Here is a 19,031-nt window from a genome sequence, read left to right on the forward strand (position 1 = left end):
GGAGGTGCTGGAGTCATGCTTTTCACTATCATTTGGGTGTGGGATGGGGAAATCTGATCAGAAACAGATATAAAATGGATTAAATATGGGGTCAGTGAAAACAGGCCCGTAAACTTTTGAATGGTTGCAAAGGGTAGGAGGGATAACAGCTTTGCATGCAGGGTGCTTACAAGGATACTATGCTCAAGCATTCCTAAAAGGAAAATAAGACAATCAAGGCAATTCAAATTCAGAAGTGGCTACATGTGAGCTCCTTGTTGTTCTTTCACTGCAGCCTATAAAGGAGCCACTTGAGTGTCAAGAATAAGAGTTAATGAGGTGGAAAATGGAGGGGCAAAAAAGATAAAGTAATTATGAATTACAGAATGAAAGCAGAGGCTGGAAAGAAGATGAAAGCCAGCTGGGGGAGGGAGTATTATATTACAGGTGCAGGAGGGTGAAAAAAGGACACAAAATTACCCAGGGAGAATTTTGAGAAACCTTTTGGGGTGCTGCAAGGTGACAGAAGTGGTTAGCACAGCCTGCAGCAACTGGCATCCACCCCACCCCCATACACACACACACACACAAATGCTTGCTTCCTTCTTTGGAAAAGAGGCTCAGAATATCTGACAAGGAGGCAATCAACGCTGGTTTGGGGGGTGGGGGATGTGTGTGTGTCAATGGAGCCCTCTCTAAGCCAACAGTAAAACAAACACTGTCTTCAGGAGACTAATGGCTCAGGCTAAGGGATTCTTTCTCACCTTATCCCAGGCTCAGAAGGAACGGCTCTGCTAGCTACCCTGCTGCTTCTCCCTCATAGGTCTGCCCACAGAGATGCTCCCAAGAAAATAAGTGCAGTGCCTTACAGCTTGTTAGAAATGGAAGCTGGCAGTCATAGACTTTGCCGATGATGTGGCTGGCTGCCTTTTAGTAACAGAATCACAGAAATAATTGAAATCACAGAATTCTAGGGCTAGAAGGGGCACTGGATATTAGCTGGATCAACAGTATAGATGAGAAATAAAGGCCCAGAGAAGGTAACTGATTTGACTTAAGGAGAGCAGTTAATTGGTGGCAAAGTCAGGATGAGAACCTAGGTCTCCTGACTCCAGTGAAGTGATAAAAGTACTAGTTAAGCCTCATGAGCTTTGCATAACACTGTGTGCTTTCTTTCCCTAGAGCATGAAGATGCACTATTCATCTAATCCCCAACAGCCTGGTCCACTGTAGAGGATTGACTATAAAATGTACTGAGAGACAGAGGGTCTTAGCAAAATTTCACAAAGAAAAATGATTCTCAGAGAACTCCAGTGATTTGCCAAGTGATGAAGCACTCCCTTGTTTCTCACGCAAGGGTCCTTGCCTTGGGCAGCTCTGCACTGCTGGGACTTACAGAGCTGGGAGTTCAAATTCTTAACCTGAACACCATCCTAGGGTGTGTATGCTCATGGATTTAGTAGTCCCCATTGCTAAAAAGTTGTTCTCTCTGAGATGCTGGTTTTTTTTTTTTTTCCCCACAAAATAATTATAAAGGGAGAAAAAATTTCCAGGGCCCATAAGTCAATATGGGGCAGCCACCTGGTGTATTCACTGTGAGAGACCAAGCAATTCAGCCCTCAGATGGTAAATTCTGTGTCACTAAGGAAGAAAGGTCTCTGGCTAAATGAGGTCAAATATAGACTTAGTTTTAGGAGGATTTTTTGTTTGTTTGTTTCCCTCTAATTTGGCCAAGCAACACTCCTACTTATCATTTATTGTCTGTACCCAGTTTTCACTAGATGATAGATGAGGAACTCATATCCTGCCCTGACAGGAGAAGCATTTGTTAAGCAAGCTCTACGTACCTTGCAGGGTACTAGGCTTAGGTATTAGAGTAGGATAGACAGTAACAGCAAACTCCAAAAGGTCAGGGACTTTGAGAACAAGAAGTTTCTTTGTCTCTCACATAGTAGTCCAGAGTGGTGCTCCTCAGCACTGCTGTTTAGGATCCCAAGGCAATGGCAGCTTTGCCATCTTCAGTTGTGACTTCCAAGGTTGCCGTGTCGCCTCCAGCTGACTCAGCTGGAAGGGAGACAGAGCAAGGACAACACTCAAGGTGGGGGCTGTGGGCCAGGCCTGGAGCAGCACACATCCCTTCTGCTGACATTCCATGTGAGGAATCTTCTCACAATGCTACAACAAACAGCAAGATTGGACAGGAAATGTAGTTTAGCCCAAATAGATTTGGGCACACAGCTAAAAATCTCTGCCATGCCATTCATTATCTTCACAAAAAAGCCATAGGAGGTCAGTATCATTATCTACACTAAAATAAACTAAGTCTCAGGGTGGTTAATTGACCTGTCCAAGATCACACAACTAGGTAATGATATAGCTAGAATTTGAATCCAAGCCTGTCTGGCTTTCAGGCTCACACTAAAACTCAAATGTGTACATGAACTGAGACAAATATAAGTCAGCAGTGCCCTAATAAGACAAGGCTATTAGTGAGATTACCCATGTAAAGCATTTAGCACTGTGCAAAATTAGCAAATGCCTAATAAGAGTTAATTATTATCACCATCGTTATTTCCTGCAGCCCTGACTTACATGGTTCAAAGTTAACAAGTGTCCTGAATTTATACTTGTCCCTGCCACATGTGTCAGAAGTCTCTTCGACCTCACTACCTGCCTTGCTACAGCCTCTGCTAAAGGGGGCAGACCAGAAAACCAAATGACCCAATCAACCTCCATTTCCTTTTTTCCCCAACATGCAGCGTCTACTTCCTTATTCCCTTCCCAGTCCCTCCTCTTTGATCACTTAGAGCTCAACAAATTCTGCTGGTATACACAGAGCAATACAGGAATTTTCTGCCTTTCCTAGCTTCTCACTCTCATCTGTATCTACCTCTGGAAAATTTCTTTGCCTCTCCCTTCTGCTCTTTATCCCTCCTTCACTTCTTATCATCCTCTTTTTTTCCTAGATTTTTTAAAATTGAGATATAATCCACCTACGATAAAATTCACCTTTTTCAAGTGTAAAATTCAGTGGTTTTTAGTATTTTCACAGGGCTGTGCAACCATCGTCACTAATTCCAAAATATCATCGCCACCCCCAAAAAGAAGCCCTGTACTTGATAGCAGGCACTCCCCACCCTCCTCCCCCAGTCCCTGGCACCCATTACACTGCTTCTTGTTTCCATGCTCCGGCCTATTCTAGACATTTCCTATCAGTGGAATTGTGTCTGGCTTCTAGATGATCTTCTAAAGCCTTGAGGCTGGATGAGATCGCCAAGGGAGAGGGCAGCCAGAAAAGAGGAGCGGTCCCAGGGCTGAGGTGGGCCTTTCTATGGTAACTGGCTGGGGAGGGGAGGAGGAGGCAGGACCCTGAAGAAGAGAGTGAGAAGGTGCATCCAGCCATGGGAGCCAGAAGCGGGCAAGCATGGGTGCTAGAAGCCAGGTGAAGCCAGGAGCGGGGGATCAGCTGCGTCCAATTCTGCCGGCTGGCCCTGAGCTCTGAGATATAAAGGGGGATCATGGAAGACTGTGATGACCACAATATACATGAAACAGAGGAGAGGACGGAGCAGGTTGAAGAGAGAATTGGAGAGAGACTGCAATTCAGGCAGTGAGAAGAGACAAATCTTTAAGGTTTTACAAGATCCCAAAGGATCTTCTATAAGCAAATAAAACACTTCAGATTTAAGGTGTCATATGCTGTCTGACAGGGCCAGGGGCTCCCAATCCGGGGGCCCCGGTGCCTTTCGAGCTCTGTGTTGCCTCTGACCGCGGGCAGTGCTGGGCACGGAGCCATTAGAGCTACTCGCCGTTATCTTGGCTTCTCCATTAGGTCCTTTATCAGCCTCTTTCAACTACATTTTCTTTCTTAAATAGCAGTCCTACTCATAGCTCCCAAGCATAAGGCCTAACTACGTTCCAGTATCCAGGCAGAGATTAACTCAGGCCGCCAGCATCCACTCCACCCTTTTCTCTACCCTTTTCTCCACTCCCCATTCCATTCTTACTTGTCTACATAGTCTATGCATAACCTTGAATATACTCCAACTGGTTTTGAAGTAAACCATTGATACACTGTTTAATTGTCTGAAAAAAGATGACTTAGTACCCAAATCAACTCACTCCTGAATCACCACTGCACTGTAGAAACTGCTGGTCTAGTGGAAATCACCAGGAGCCATAATTACAATAATGATGATGAGAAATGAAGAGACTTCTGCAAAAAAATACTTTAAAAACTGATTGAGAGAATTTAGGATCTGTTTGGACATTAAATGGTGAGGTGAAGTCAGAGATGACCCAGGATTGAAAACTCAGATTGGTCCAATGAACTAATGGCAATGTCAGAAGTTGCTGGCTGGGGTTAGTATTTGAAATGGGAGGAGAATTAGGAGAGGAAAACAACAAGTCTGCTCTAGACTAATTGCCCATGAAGGGCCCACAGAACACACAGGGTAGAATATTTTTCAGGCAGTTGACAACTTGGGACTTAGGTCCAAGGGGAAAGCTAGTTCTGATGATGAGTGAGTGATGAGCAGAGAGGTCCTAACTAATGGAGTCTGTGGATGAGATGATGGGGACTTCAACAGGGAAAGCTTGAGGGAAGCCAAGGCAGAACCTGTAGTATTCTGACATTTAGAGAGAGTGTGAAGGAGAAAATATGATGTATGGGACAAAATAAAACCTCTCGAGTACCTACAGTTCACCCGGGTCTGCGCCAGACATATCGCCCTCATCCCACACTCTCCTCCTCTTCTCTCCTGTGGACTTGCACTCCCAACTTCTCATGCCTGACTGTTATCCAACTGAATTGCCAATTTTCGGAAAGTGGGAGCACTGCTTTTTACTGTCTTACATGCTTTCTACTTGTATAGAAAATATCCAAAAAGAACATTTATTGAGTGAACTGCAACTTGGAACTTTGATTTGTCTCTGGAAGGGGAATTTGTATCTTGATAGAGAATACCTTGAAAGAAATCAAGTGCCATGCATTATGGAGGAAGAGGGTGGTTTTCTAGGCACAGTGCTCCCAAGAAGTTTTCTACCATATTAGAAATTTAAACAATCACAGCAACAGACTTTTCTAAAGTGGAAATAGTTTTTAAAGTCACTGGAAGTATGGCCTGTTTGGTTTCTGCTGTCCTTTCGACATGCTATGCATGCTGTGTTCATACCCTAGGCCTGTTTCACTTACTACCACTGTGGTATTGGGGAAATTAATTAGCCTCTCTGTGCCTCTGTTTCCTCTTCTCTAAAAGGCTAAGGATGGCACTTACTTCAAAGGGATGTTGTGAGGATGAAAGGATTCAACAAATGTGAAACACATACTAATTGCCTGGCACATAATAAGCACTTAATAATGTTAGCTACTGTGACTGTGATTTTTAGTCCATTTCCTCATTTGCTGAGGGAAGCTAGGAAAATATATTATACCAAAACATTATATATTTAACATTAACATTTTAAATTAAGATAAAATTAAAACTGGACAGAACAGTTTGTTGTTAATTTGAAAGTGTCACACTCAAAGTCTGAATTAGACTGGGCAACTGAGGGGGCTTTCACCTCTGTCTCATTTGAGGGGACACCTTCAGGGCATCTTTGGCAAAAACTCCCTGTGAGAAGGAAGCAAATCTGGAAAGGCAGGACAGTCTTGGGCCCATGTCAGTAAAGGAAAACATCTCCCTGCTGCCATCCTTCAGGGATGTGAGGAGCCCTCTGTTACGTCCTTACCACACTCTGACCTTGTGTCCCACCCTGGATTTGCCGTCTCCCTAAGGAAACAGCATGCTTTTTAAGCTATGATGTCAGTGGTGGGGACAATACATAAAATCAGCTTTGTACTTCTACCTAATCTCTCTTGTGTGCCCAGTGGACCAGGCAGCCGGTCTCACTGTGGTTTACGGGCACAACGAGGCTGGAGTTTGGGATAATGCTATAGCCTGGGTTAACAATTTAAATGATCTGATGATGGCCGTATGGGAATAACCTGGATTTCTCTACATAAAGCTTAGAGAGCCATTCCTAGGACATTTGCTAGCACTGCTTGCCCAGGACAGTAGTTGACTATCCCAGTATTTCCCAACTGTGGAGGAATTCAGTCCTAAAGTCCACAAAGAGAGAAAGGCAGATTGTCAGGCAAACAGGGTGATATTTAAGTTTACTATTTGTACAAGAATTATACTTTCACACACACCATCTTATTTAATCCCTCTGATAACCCTGTGAGCTATTTATTACTCTCAGACAAGGAAACTGAGCTCAGAGAAACTCTGTAACTTGCCCAGTTACACAGCTAGTAAGAAATGGAAGCAGGATTCAAACTCAGGTCTCTATTGTAAAATCTCTGAATCTAAGCTTAAGGAAATTCTAAATGAGTGTGGGAATGTATCTGTGGAGAGCTTTATGAACTTCTCCAGAATGCATCTTCATGGGATTCTTCACCTCTCCTGTCCTATATTTACTTACTCTGGATAGTAGATTCCCAGAAGAGTTGGGAGGGTATGCATGGTAGAAGTACAGAAACTACATCATATGTGTGTGTGTAGGTATACATGTATATGTGTGTGGATATGTGTATATATTTATAAATAATTTTGTATGTATGCATAGGTAATTACATGTTCAAATACAATGTACCAATAGTCTATTTTATTTTTTTTCGGTAACTCAAATGTAGCCCATCAAATAAAGACAGAACCCAGTTAATGAAAACCTAGAATACTAGACTTGCTGAATCAGAGATGGTTGAAAAAACCCAGGGCTCTGTTTATTCATTTCCAGATTCCTAGCACTGAACCCAGTACCTGAAACATGGAAGCTGCTTAATCAAAATTTGTTGCATATTTGTTGAATTAATTCTTCAGTCTTTAAAGATTCACTCCAAAGTTCTGCTAAACAAGAAGCTTCCCTCCTGTGCTTACACACAATTTAATTTGCAAATACTCTGTTTATCCACAAGTTTTCAAGGTGCAGCTTTATTGTGCAAAAGCAAAGGTGGAAAATCTTTTATAATCTTTCAAAGATAATTCATTCATTCAATAAACATTTGGCTATGAGCTGGAATACTCAGATAAAAGGCAATGTCCTGTCTTCCAGAAGTTCTCTGCCTAGAGTGGGAGACAAACCAGAATGTAAATGCAGGACTATGTGTGAAGAGTGCTGATGGGGCAGAAGTGAGGGGCTCATAGGCCGCAGGGATGCAGGGAAAATAGCTAACTTAGTTTTGACTGAGGTTATTAAAAATCAATTGAAGAACTCTGATTTGGCAAATATTGCAAATATTCCCAAAATATGCTCGGTTAGGAGGAGTGGATGTGTTGGAGGAAAATGGAGCTCTATGGAGAAAGAGATTCAGTAGCTCCTATATAAGAAGGAAGCAAAGAGACAGTTTCTATAAGTTCTTGATTTCATATTATATCCTGTTCTCTAAATCAGAGATGTCTTCAAAATGCTAGTGAGGCCTGTTAAGCATTGGTCACAACTCTTCAGTTATTCCTTAGAGTATAAAACTGTAGAAACTCTGCTCTAAATTAAACAGTCCCAGCATTTTGTGAATATCTCAGCTGTAATGGTGGACAAATAATATCACTGTATGATAGTTTAAACTTGGCTGAATTCTCAATGCTCACTCACTCCCTAAAGTACCCTCCCACCCTGCACCCCGCTCCACTCCTCCCTCAAGTGTACTTGCCACCCCAGTGGCCGAAGAATGCAAACCTGAGAGTGCGAATTTGATTGTGGCTCTGAAACTCACTCCAGAGAGAATGTCCTAGTAACCCCCAACCACTCATGCATGCACACCTCCCCTTTCTTCATGAAAGATGGAATCTCAGACCCTCAGTCAAAAGCTTAAAGAGCCCCTATAGGACCAGTTATCTCTGTCTCCTCTTCCATGGGTGTTTTGTCAATTCAAGGACCTTATCTGGAAGCCAGAGAAAGGCTGGAAAATGCTACAACCCAGAGAGACAGAAATAAAAGCCTCAGAAGCTCAGGTCACTGTTAGTATAGCAGAACAAATGCATGTACATATGCCTAGCATGTTGTATATTAGTAAAAATCTCTGGGATAAGAGGCTAACTTATAGGTGAGCTTCTAAACGTTTGTCCCTAGCCCTGTCCATCATTTACCAGACTTGGGTGTGTTGCTAAGGAAAAAGTGGTAAAAGAATCTGCAGGCAAACTTCAGCTCCTTCACAATTTTTCAGATGCCATTTCTGAAGACATCTTTTCCTTCATTTCTTTATCTATTCACCTGCCTATCCATCCATTCACCCATCCACTAAACATTTATTGGCCATCTACTATATGCCAAGTACCACTAGAGGCTGGAGATATAAAGATGAATAAGATACCATCCAGGAGCTCAAACTCAGGTTGGGAAATTAGACATGGAAGGAAGCAATGACAAAATAGTGTTGTAATAGCCTCAGCTGGTAAATAAAGAAAGTTTTGTGAGAACCTAGTAGACAAGAAACCCTCAATGATGAGAGTAAGGGGAGGCTTTCCAGAAAGGAGGCAGGGTCTTTATAAGAAAGCTGGTTTAGCTTGTATCCTCTAGTAAGCTTTTCACCTCCACCCATGTGTGCGCATTGGGGAGGAAGATGTGGTGGGATGTTCTAACCATTACCCTCGAGAACCTTGAGATCCAGAGTGCAGTTTCAAGGCCAGAACCATCACCATCACCTGAGCTGTCAGAAAGGCAGAACCTCAGGTCCCACTCAAAACATTCCCAATCAGAATCTGCATTTTAACAAGATCCCCAGGTAATTCCTATGTGCATTAAAGTTTAAGAAGCACTGTCCTAGGAGATGAGGGGAGCCTCGTCTCTGGAAATAATCAAGTCTTCCAGAATCAATCCCTCACCCAAGAAGAGCAGCAATCAATATTTACCTTGGATGATTCCCAAAGTTTTTGGCCTCAGGGTCCCTTTACACTATTATAAAGTATCAGAGACTCCAAAGAGATTTTATTCATATGGGCTATACCTACTGACCTTTACCATACTAGAAAATAAAACTGAGAAATATTTTATAGATTCATTAGTCCATTTAAAAATAACAATCATAACTCCTTATGTGTTAGCATGAATAAGAGTTGTTAGGCAAGATAACATCTTTTCAAAAAATATTAGTGAAAAGAGTGCCATTGTTTTACATATTTGCACAACTTTTTAACATTTCGATTAATAGAAAACAGATGGATTTTCATATCTGTTTCTGTATTCTATCTCTTGCAATATCACACATTGGGTAACCTCTGGACTTCAATGTACACTCATAAAATAAGAATAAAAAAGACAAATGATATCCTAGTATTATTACAAAAATTGTTTTGACTTTGCAGACGCCTAGGCCACACTTTGAGAACCATTGATCTACAACATCTCTAGAACAACCCTCTCTCACATACCCTTTATCTGTTGCCTCCAAGGAACAACGCCAACCTTGAATTGTGGCAATTATAAAGAATACCACAACTGCAAAGAAAATTACCATCTCAACTGACTCTTTGGGGACAAAAAATGGTTTCTTAATTATGTAAATTCTCTGGATACAAAGATTCCACATCCTCCCTTCAAAGACCAGTTGAAGGATCCACGTAATTGGATATTACCTTAGCTAAGTCTGCTAACCTGTTAACCTCACTGAAAATAGTACTGGCTGCTCTAACATGGGGACAACTATTCATGGAAAAAACACTTGTCAATTATCAAGTGCTAATCAAATGTAAGGTATCCCACAATTCCCTAGTCACACATTTAACATTTGAAATATTGTGACTTTTTAATACTTGTCACAACCCTCTCTCATATACCCTTTATCTGTTGCCTCAAACTGTTTAGTAGGTTTAGTTTTTACTTTTGAAAAATTAAACCTACTAAAGGAGACCTTAATGATCATCCAGTTCTCTTTGATTTAAAAAAATTACCCCAGATAAGGAAAACCTAAGAACATGAATTCAGGTAAGGAGAAATGTCTACCTTTCAGGCAATATCAGGCTAAGATGCTAGCAAGGATGGTGACCAATTCCTACTGGTTACTCTTAGTGAACCTGGAAATAGCTTTTAGAGGATAGGTCCTAATTTACAATTAAATCCTCCCTGTCTTCTAGTCCTTTCCTCCCTGCCTTATTCTCCACCTGTGAACTCTTTCACTGAACTCTTTTAATGCACAAATAGCTGCTGCTGCTGCTGCTGCTTCCAGGTCCTTCCCCTACATCGCATTCCTGTACCTCCCAGCAGCTGCATGACAGGAACAAAATAAATGGCCAATGGTTAGTGGGTTCTGTAAAAAACCAGAAACACGCACGCACAATACTTTTGTCCACTTTCAACCGTGAAAATTGTGAACTCTTAAACTTACCAAATGAATCATGAGAGATACTGTCATAGAATAAGAGGAGCTTTTCTCCCACAAGATGTTTTCTAACCCACAGGGTTTTGTGAGAAAAGGCCCTGCAACCTGTGAGTTGACAAGCCCTCTCACTGAGATAGCGGATGCTCACATTCACCCCCACCCCGAAACCCCCTCCTTTCCCTGCCCTCCAGCCCTTCCCCTTGATCACAAGCCTTTCTAGAGATCTTCAGCTGGATTCTAGGCCAGGGGACAATGCTTCTGCCTCAGCCAATTTGAAGGCATGCTGTCCGTGAGATTTCCTGAGACACTCTCAGCTGCTGCATTAAAATTGCATGAGGGTCTTTCTGAGGAGGCCTAATAATTCCACGTCTCATCTGTGAGCCACTTTATAAACATTAACTGATTAAGTCACCCCCTCTCTTCACAAGCTCTGGGCCTCTGCATACTGGACTTCATTCTCTACTGTACTCAAATGACTCCAGGAGGGGAAAATGTTGGGACCAGAAGTATCTTTTCTGGGTATTTTAGGCCAAGACCTCATAAATGTCAAAGGCCTGGCAATAATGTTATTACCCAACTTGGGTAATGACATGGAGGGAAAGGGGGTTTATATCTATGTTTACCTAAGAGAGACTGACTTTAGGTTCTCATCTCCCAAAGCCAGATTAGCAGAGAGAAGCCCTTGACTTCATAGTCTAAGGCAGGGGAGGTCAAAGTATAGCCCATAGGCCAAACACGCCTGCCACCTGCTACTGTAAGCAAAGTTTTAGTGAAACCCAGCCACACACTTCTTTTACCTATTATCTATGGCTGCTATTGCACTCCAACAGCAAAGCTGAGTAATTGCAACAGAAAACATATGGCCTGCAGAGCCCAAAATATATACTACCTGGCCCTTTACAGAACAATTTTGCCAACCTCTGGTCTAAGGAACTTAAAGTCTGTTCTCATCCTGTGTATGCTCTAAATATCTTTGAGCAAGTCTCTTTCCCTCTCCCAGCCTCAGTTTCGACATCTATAGACTAGATAATCTCTAAATTGACCCATTGCTTTGGACTTACTCTCCCATTCTTTGTAACTATTGGCATCTAATATATTAATTAGGTCTCATTACTACAGCTGACTTCTTTGCGGGCAGGGACAGAGTTTCCTGTGCCTCATGAATCCTCCTCAGCAATCAGCTATGTTAAGTACTAAATTTTTTTATGGAGTGTAGCCAAACTGACTTGAATTATATTTCTTTTCTCTGCAGAGAGATCTCTCAGAATGATGCCTTGGAAGTAATAGGAGCAGATGTGTTCTCCAACCTGCCCAAGTTACATGAAATGTAAGCAAGAAACCTGTTCACAACTGTTCTTGGCAGCAGCCTCGAAGTCCTCTAATTGTCTTGGGAGGCTCCAGCCCTGCTCTGTCCTCAGATCCCCAGACCTTCATTAGAAGTAGTCAAAGTCAGTCAAAAGACACTGTCATAGGTCTCTCTCCCTGTTACTCCAGGCGCTAACCCAGAGCCTAGCCTCATCCTGCTTCTCCTCAGAATTTTTTGCAGAGTAAACCCAAGAAGCTTGCCCCATGACTCTGAGCGAGTACCTCTACTTTGTCCCCACATCCGAAGTGATTCCATCTTCAAAGCCCAGAATAAGTCCCTCATGACGTAATTGGATTTGGATAGTCCTAGTTTGAATATAGCCTGTGCCATACACTCACCATGAAAGCTTGGCCAAGACACATAACTATTCTGAGGCTTAGTTTTCTCATTTGTAAACTGGAATAATAAAATTATTTATCTCCCAGGATTACTGTGAAGTAGAGGATAAATGTAAATCAACCGGCATAGAGTATGTCATAACAATCCTCGGTTCCTCTACTGCTCCAACCAAATTTACTTTCTTTTACAGACACTCCAGTTTTATTTACACATCAGTTCTTACACCACTAGAACCACTTCTGTTCATACAAATCCATAATTTTCATAAATTAATCCATGGAATCACTGAATTAAGTTAAGGATGGAAGAGACTTTAGAGACTGCCTGATCCAACATTTTCCAAAGTATATTCTGTGGTTTACCAGCCACTCAGGAAATTATTAAGTGTTGAAAAAATAAAAAGATGCTATGGTCAAGTAAGGATATGAAAAATTGGGCAAATAAAATTAGACAGATTCCTTTACTCTAAAAAAATTACTCAGAACCTGTAATATGCCAAGAAGGATATTGTATTGTTTCCTCAAATAATGTCACTTGAAAAGGTTGTTGTCGTCGTTGTTTCTTAACATCCCACAAAATTCCCAAGCAAAGTATTTAGGAAAGCTGATAAACCACCTCCTAATTTTACATATGACAAATGAAAGTCACAGAGAAGTTGTAAGTCTTTCTAAAGTCACCCAGCCAAATACATGCCAGGACAAACCTTGAACATAAATCTTTGACTCTTAAACCAATGCACTTTTGCATCTATTTAAAAGTAAAGATTCTGTTTTTACCAAGCTTTTTCTGCATTTACCAAGCATCAACAGGAGAGAGATGCATATATATTTTGGGGGGAACTTTTTAGAAATGACATTCAGTCTGTCCATTTTCGCAGATTCTCCCCGCCCTCTTCCTTCCTCCCACCCTGATTCTTCTCTGTTGTTACAAAGCCTCTGCTCATGCTGATCCCTTTCTTCTCTACCTGCTTGGCTTCCCATTGCCTGACTGGAGCCTCAGAACCCACAAGGGAATCAAAGAAATGAACCTAAGGGCAGCCAGCCTCTGGGCAGCAAGAAGCAGGCATCCTTCAATGTGGTTCTCTAATGGGAGGCAAATGGGAGGGCACTTTCATCTCCTCTCTCCATGAAGAGGTGCTCTCACCCCTGGGCAGCACAACTGGACTTGAAATGATTAATTACATGGTACTTGGATCTGGGTAGCTACAGCTTACTGCAACATAAAAGCTAATGAAACCGGAAGGAATCAATTAACACAGAGCATCCCTGCAAATACACACTAACCCAGCGAGTCAGGGAAAGCACAGGCTCTCTCTGTTGGAAGCCGTAAGTGAACATGCTCACCTCCAAACCACTGATCAGGGCACAGCACAGGCAGGCCAATGCGAAGCAGAAGCTGCCACTGCCCAGCAGCTGTGAGGGAGCAGTCTCAGGCTACCGTCCGAGGGCATCGCTGTCCCATTCCCAGCTACCCTCTGCTGGAATTTCATTGTTAAAACCAAAGAGGTGTTGACTGTTCTTCCTCCAACCATTGTTTTCCTTTGCATTTTCACTCCCTTTCCCTCCATTCTCCCTTTTTAAAATTTCTTTTTATTCTTATAATACATATACAACATAAAATTTCCCATTTTATCCACTCTCAAGTATACACTTAAGTGGTGTTAATTACATTCACAATCTTGCCCTTCACCTTTTCCTTTCTCTTTCATCTACGTTTCACCCACTTGTGTTGTTTCTCTTCCCCTTCTTTCTTGTCTCCAGATAAAAACTCATTTTATCAGCGTGAAAATGACACCACTGCTCCCCTCACTCCCAACCCGGCTGGTGCTTTGCTTGCCTCAGCTGGCCAGGCCACAGCAGAACTTTGGTGATGAGAGCTAAATGGGACAGGGTTTGCACAGTTTAGTATAGTGCCAGGCACTGCATGCGTGTGTGCTCAATATCGGTTGAAACAACGAATGGATGGGTGGAAGGATGGAGGGATGTATGATTTACTGGTGATGCACACTTTGGATAAACATGAAAAATGCTACAGTGTTCCTTACTGTTGCGATCACTTGCATGTTCCTTCTCTTTTACAGTAGAATTGAAAAGGCCAACAACCTGCTGCACATTGACTCTGAAGCCTTCCAGAACCTTCCCAACCTCCGATATCTGTAAGATCTCATGTCTTCTGTTGCCCCATCTATGATCAAATTGTGTATTTGTGCCCACTTGCCACCCTGGGGAGTGCTTGCCTTTTACCAAGGATGGGAGCAGACACACAGGTGGGGGAGACACTTGGTGAATTTTAGTTTAATGAGCGAATTCCACTAATATAATCACATTTTGTTTTCATTTGCAAACACAGACATCATAAGGAATGCCATTTGCATTAATGGGACTCAAACACTCTTGCAGAACTCAGTCATAATTTAGTGTTAATGAGATACAGCCAAAATTTCTGCTAGCATTTAGATTGTGACCTTGACCTCAGAGACACTGCTTCCCTTGTTCTGCATATGTGCATGTTTTTACTTTGACAGATTACGGTATTTTATTTTGTAAGTTTTTGTTAATAACAGACAAGGTATTTTATCAGCAGAGAGATTTCTGGTGTTTGAGCTCCATCCCCTGGGCCTGCTCCCATGAGCAGAAGAACTGTGCTTCCTCCACTCTGGTGACTCTGATGGGAGCCCCAGAAGGGACTGAGAAAGAAATGAGGATGTCCAGTCCCGAGTTAAGCTCAGGGGCAGGGCTAGCCTTGTGGGCATGCAACCTGTGCAGTCGCACAGGGCCCTGCACACAGAAGGACCCCACACTGAACTCAAATTCTCTGCTGTTGCCATCTGGAAATGTTTAAAAATTTTTGAACAAGGAGCCCTGTATTATCATTTTAACACTGTGCCCTGCAAACAGTGTAGCTGGTCCTGTTCAAAAGTTAGAGCTATAACCTCTTATTCTGTTGTCCATGATAACAATGGCATGTCTGAGAATGTTGGATTGGGAGCAGGTGAATGAGGAATCATTGCAAACTTTGAAATCAAGGGATCTAGAATTTGAACCAGGCCCTGTGGCCAGTAGCCTCCATGCTTATGAATAAGCCCCTTACCCCTCCTTCTGGGGCATGAGGGTGGGGGAGAAACCTGTGATGATATAGGCATGAAAGGCACAGCCCAAGTTTGGAAGTGGGAGACCTTTGGCTGAATAGAGAGGACACAGCCATGGCTTTGCCTCTGGAAGAAGCTAAGATCTGTCATCTGTCATCAAGTCCAGCCTCCCCTTTATGTCCTTTTCTCACGTTGAGTAGTCCTCAGTCCCTCCTTGCACCCCCTATCATATTCACAAAGAAGCTTGAGGAGACAGATTCCAGCCATGTTCTTTTCTGAGAGGATGTTACTATTATTAGATATTTAAAAGCTTCTTTCTAATTGGAGAATAAAAAGGATTAGTAAGCAGTTTTAAGGGATTTATGCCATTATCAAAGGATCCTCCTTGAAATAATAGGTTATATTTATGTATTTATATATAATTTTGTCTGCAAAATCCTTTCACATCTACGCATATCCCCCTCAGGAAGTTGAGCCTAGAGTTGTCCATCTTAAACCTTGTGACTTCTTGCCCAGAGTGGGCCCTGCTCGGCTGCCCACACTTCCTCAGCACGTGCACATCCTCACCTTGGGAACCAGAGCAACTCAGTGGCCCCTGCGGCACTTTGACCAGCACTACATCCATTCAAGGATCAGAATATGGCCCTATGGCTAAATTTGCAGTTGTCCTCTAATCTGGAGGATTATTTCATGGAAACAAAGCCCAATTAAACTTTCACCTCCTTCCATGCTTATTGGTTCCTGAGCAGCGGCCGTAAACAGCTTCATGAATTACTAGCAGCTATAGGTAGATGGCAACAATTTCAGATATTCTTTGGGATGATGGACTATTTGCTTCAAGGCAAACAAAAGCACAAAATGGGTGGAGGGATCCAGAGGGAACCAGTAGGATTGAGTTGTTGCTTTTTTTCTTTTAAGCCAAGATAAATGTTTATCATCACAGCCACCAAAGCAGGAAATTACAAGGGCTAGGGGTGAGTTGCTTTTTGACTTGAGCATCCTAATTGCTACACACACATACTTAAAAATATTGTTCTGTAGTTCTCAGCTTTGATTCCATTTCATGCTGATCACTTGATGGCACAGAATTTGAGATAACTAGAAATCAGCACTCTTCATCTCTGCCTTCACACTTCACTGAGGAACCTGAAGTGCTTGGGAAAAAAAAATTCATGAATAAAGAAATGGAGTTTAACTAGAAGAATATGCATCAAAGGATTCATCTGGGTAGATTTTTTTAAGTCAATATTATATTTGCAGGCACTATTTCTTTCTTTACTGCTCTGCCTTCCTGGAGCTGACCTTTTGTGTATGAAAGATTATCTATTGATCTGTAAATCAGGTTTATACAATATTTTCTTGCCTTTGCATCCTGTCACTGTAATTCTCAGGCAGTTGGATGTTGTTCTTTGCTACTCAATAAACCATAATTCCATCTTCGCAAACCTTTCACACAGCAGAGTGGCCACCTACCCCCTGCCCCCAGCTCCCCCCCCCACTCCCAGCAACCATCTTCTGCTCACACGTGAGCCTGTTAGACTTTCTTAGGATGCCTGCTAATGGCAGCCATGCCATCTGCTTTCTCCAGCTGGGGACATGTCCAGGAGATTCTGTCACTGAGATTCCCCTCAGCAATTCAAGCTATTTTCTCCTCAGCACTTCCCTAAGTCTGTCTCTCTCTTTCCTGGACTCCTTTCTTTCATCTGGTTTGGTGAGAGGAATGAAAGTAGCTTTTCTGATTATAAAAAGCTGAATTATTTGCTGGAGAAAGCATAGCAAAGGGACTGGAATTAATTTGGATAGGGACAGAAGGGAGATTGTGGAGTGCTCATATTTGAAAATAAGCATTAAAGAAAGGGTTAACCACAGAACTATATACACAGTGAACCCTGATGTAAACTGTGGACTTTAGTTACTAATAATGTATCAATATTTGTAATAATGTATCAGTATTTGTTCATCTGTTATAACAAACCCCCACTAATGCAAGATGTTAATAATAAGGGAAATTGTGTGTGTGACTGGGTGTGTGCGGGGGACGGAGGGGCGGGATTTGAGTATATGGGGACTCTCTACTTCCCGTACAATTTTCCTGTAAACCTAAAACTGCTCTAAACATACAGTTCATTCAAAGAAAAAAAGAAGGCAGGGTTAGGAGTGGAGAGGAAGCACAGAGGCTCTAGTGCCTGTGCTCAGGTCCTAACGCCTCGCCTTCTTAGCTATGTGACCTTGAGTAATCGACTTAACTTCCCTAAGTCTCAGTTTCCCTTTCTGAAACATAGGAGCAATAACATTACCAACATCACAGGATTTTATTAAGTGGGTCAATACAAATGAAGTGCTTTGAATAAATAAGGCCTGATATTTAGAAAATTCACAATAAAAGTTAGCAGTTATTAAACTTTAGACCCTGACATTTGCTAGCTGAGGGAGCCCATGCAAGGAACCTCAGTTCTCAACTCTGTGAAAATAAAAATGATAATAACACCTACCTTAAAGCCTGTTGTAAGGATTAAATGAGATACTGATTGTAAAGCCTTTGGTATGTCATAAGGGGTACAATAAATGTTTCTGATATGATAATGATGATCACAGTTGTGGTGATGGACATGATTATATTTCTTTCCCCTTTCATTATGCCTAAAGTTTCAAGTCCTCTTTAATTGATTGTTTTGGCCAGAATCCAGCAACTGAAGGTGGAAATATATCAATTGTGTTTTTCAAAGGACAGAGGCATCCTTCTTACTGAAACTTTGACATTTCCAGAACACTCCTTCTAATAAGTAAACTACATTATCCTGCAAAGTTCTGTTGGAGGACTCCTAACCTTGCCTTTTAATGTTTATTTTCAATACTATTGGTCCACCATCTCCCTCTACCTCCCCATGCAAATTAACTCCAGTTCTTCAAATTGATAGCTGGCTGATATGGTTACCATTTTTATTTTGATTTGTAATTTAACACTTTTTAACATTTTATTGCATTTGAACATCACAGCAACCTGTGTGGTGGGCAGGGCACTAAAACTATATACATGTTGTATAAATAAACTAATTTGTCTAGAGTCCCAGATTATAGGGCTCTTCTGATGGGAATGTGTCACTATAGACTGGATTACTCTGATACTTCTGGTGCTCTGTCATGCTCACCTCTCTATAGTGACTGGAGAAAGAACCATATTAGGGCTTATTTTTAGAAGTTGCACATGGTATAAAGGATTGGTGCCTCCCCATTTTCCCCTCATCATTTTGGATGTGAATTGGTCAGTCAGTAAAATCTCATTCATTCAGTCGACCATTCAACAATTATTTTCTGAGGACATAGTACATACAGGGCTTTGTTGCAGCTGTTGCATATACAACAAATGATGAGGAAGACGAAACCTCTGCCCTCGTGAAGCTTACACTCTAAGAGAGACCAACAGTACTGGATAATATCAGGTGGTGATAAGTGCTGTGAAGAAAAATAAAGCAGGGAGAGGAGACAGTAATGGTTTAGACATCTCCAGACAGCACTTCATGTCAAGGAGCTTAATCTTTATAGCGATACATCTACAGAGCTGTGGCACTGCTGATGGATAAGAGGAATAACCCAGTGCCTTGTGCGGGACTAGTCAGGGAAGGCTTCTTGAGAGAAGGGGGCAGTGAACTTAGCTGGAAGTTGAGGGACTAATATGATTTGTAAAGAAGGAAATTAAGGCAGGGAATTTCTTGTGAAAGAAAGAAGTGAGCAAAGTCATAAAATGGGAAAGGATCATAGAGCTGGTGGGGGCAAGGGGAGGGAACTGGGTCCCAACTAAAAAGAGGGATGTACAATGGTAAGGAGGTGGATGGACTGGGTTGGGTGAGATTGGGAAAAAAGTAAACCAGGGGAGTTTAGGACCAATGTAGTAGAAAAGAGTA

The 19,031-nt window shown here is 42.0% G+C and overlaps 1 protein-coding gene across 2 annotated transcripts in view; it reads left to right on the top strand.

Moving 5' to 3' along the window:
* FSHR (follicle stimulating hormone receptor) overlaps positions 1 to 19,031 on the top strand; it is a 203,831-nt gene that overhangs the window by 136,794 nt on the left and 48,006 nt on the right. For both annotated transcript variants that reach the window (XM_037806961.1, XM_037806962.1), the window contains exons 3-4: positions 11,589 to 11,663; positions 14,122 to 14,196. In XM_037806961.1, coding sequence (XP_037662889.1) covers positions 11,589 to 11,663; positions 14,122 to 14,196 — 150 coding nt within the window. The remainder of the gene's footprint in view (positions 1 to 11,588; positions 11,664 to 14,121; positions 14,197 to 19,031) is intronic.

This window comes from Choloepus didactylus, chromosome 17 (assembly GCF_015220235.1).
Source record: "Choloepus didactylus isolate mChoDid1 chromosome 17, mChoDid1.pri, whole genome shotgun sequence".
Classification (NCBI taxonomy): Eukaryota; Metazoa; Chordata; class Mammalia; order Pilosa; family Megalonychidae; genus Choloepus; species Choloepus didactylus.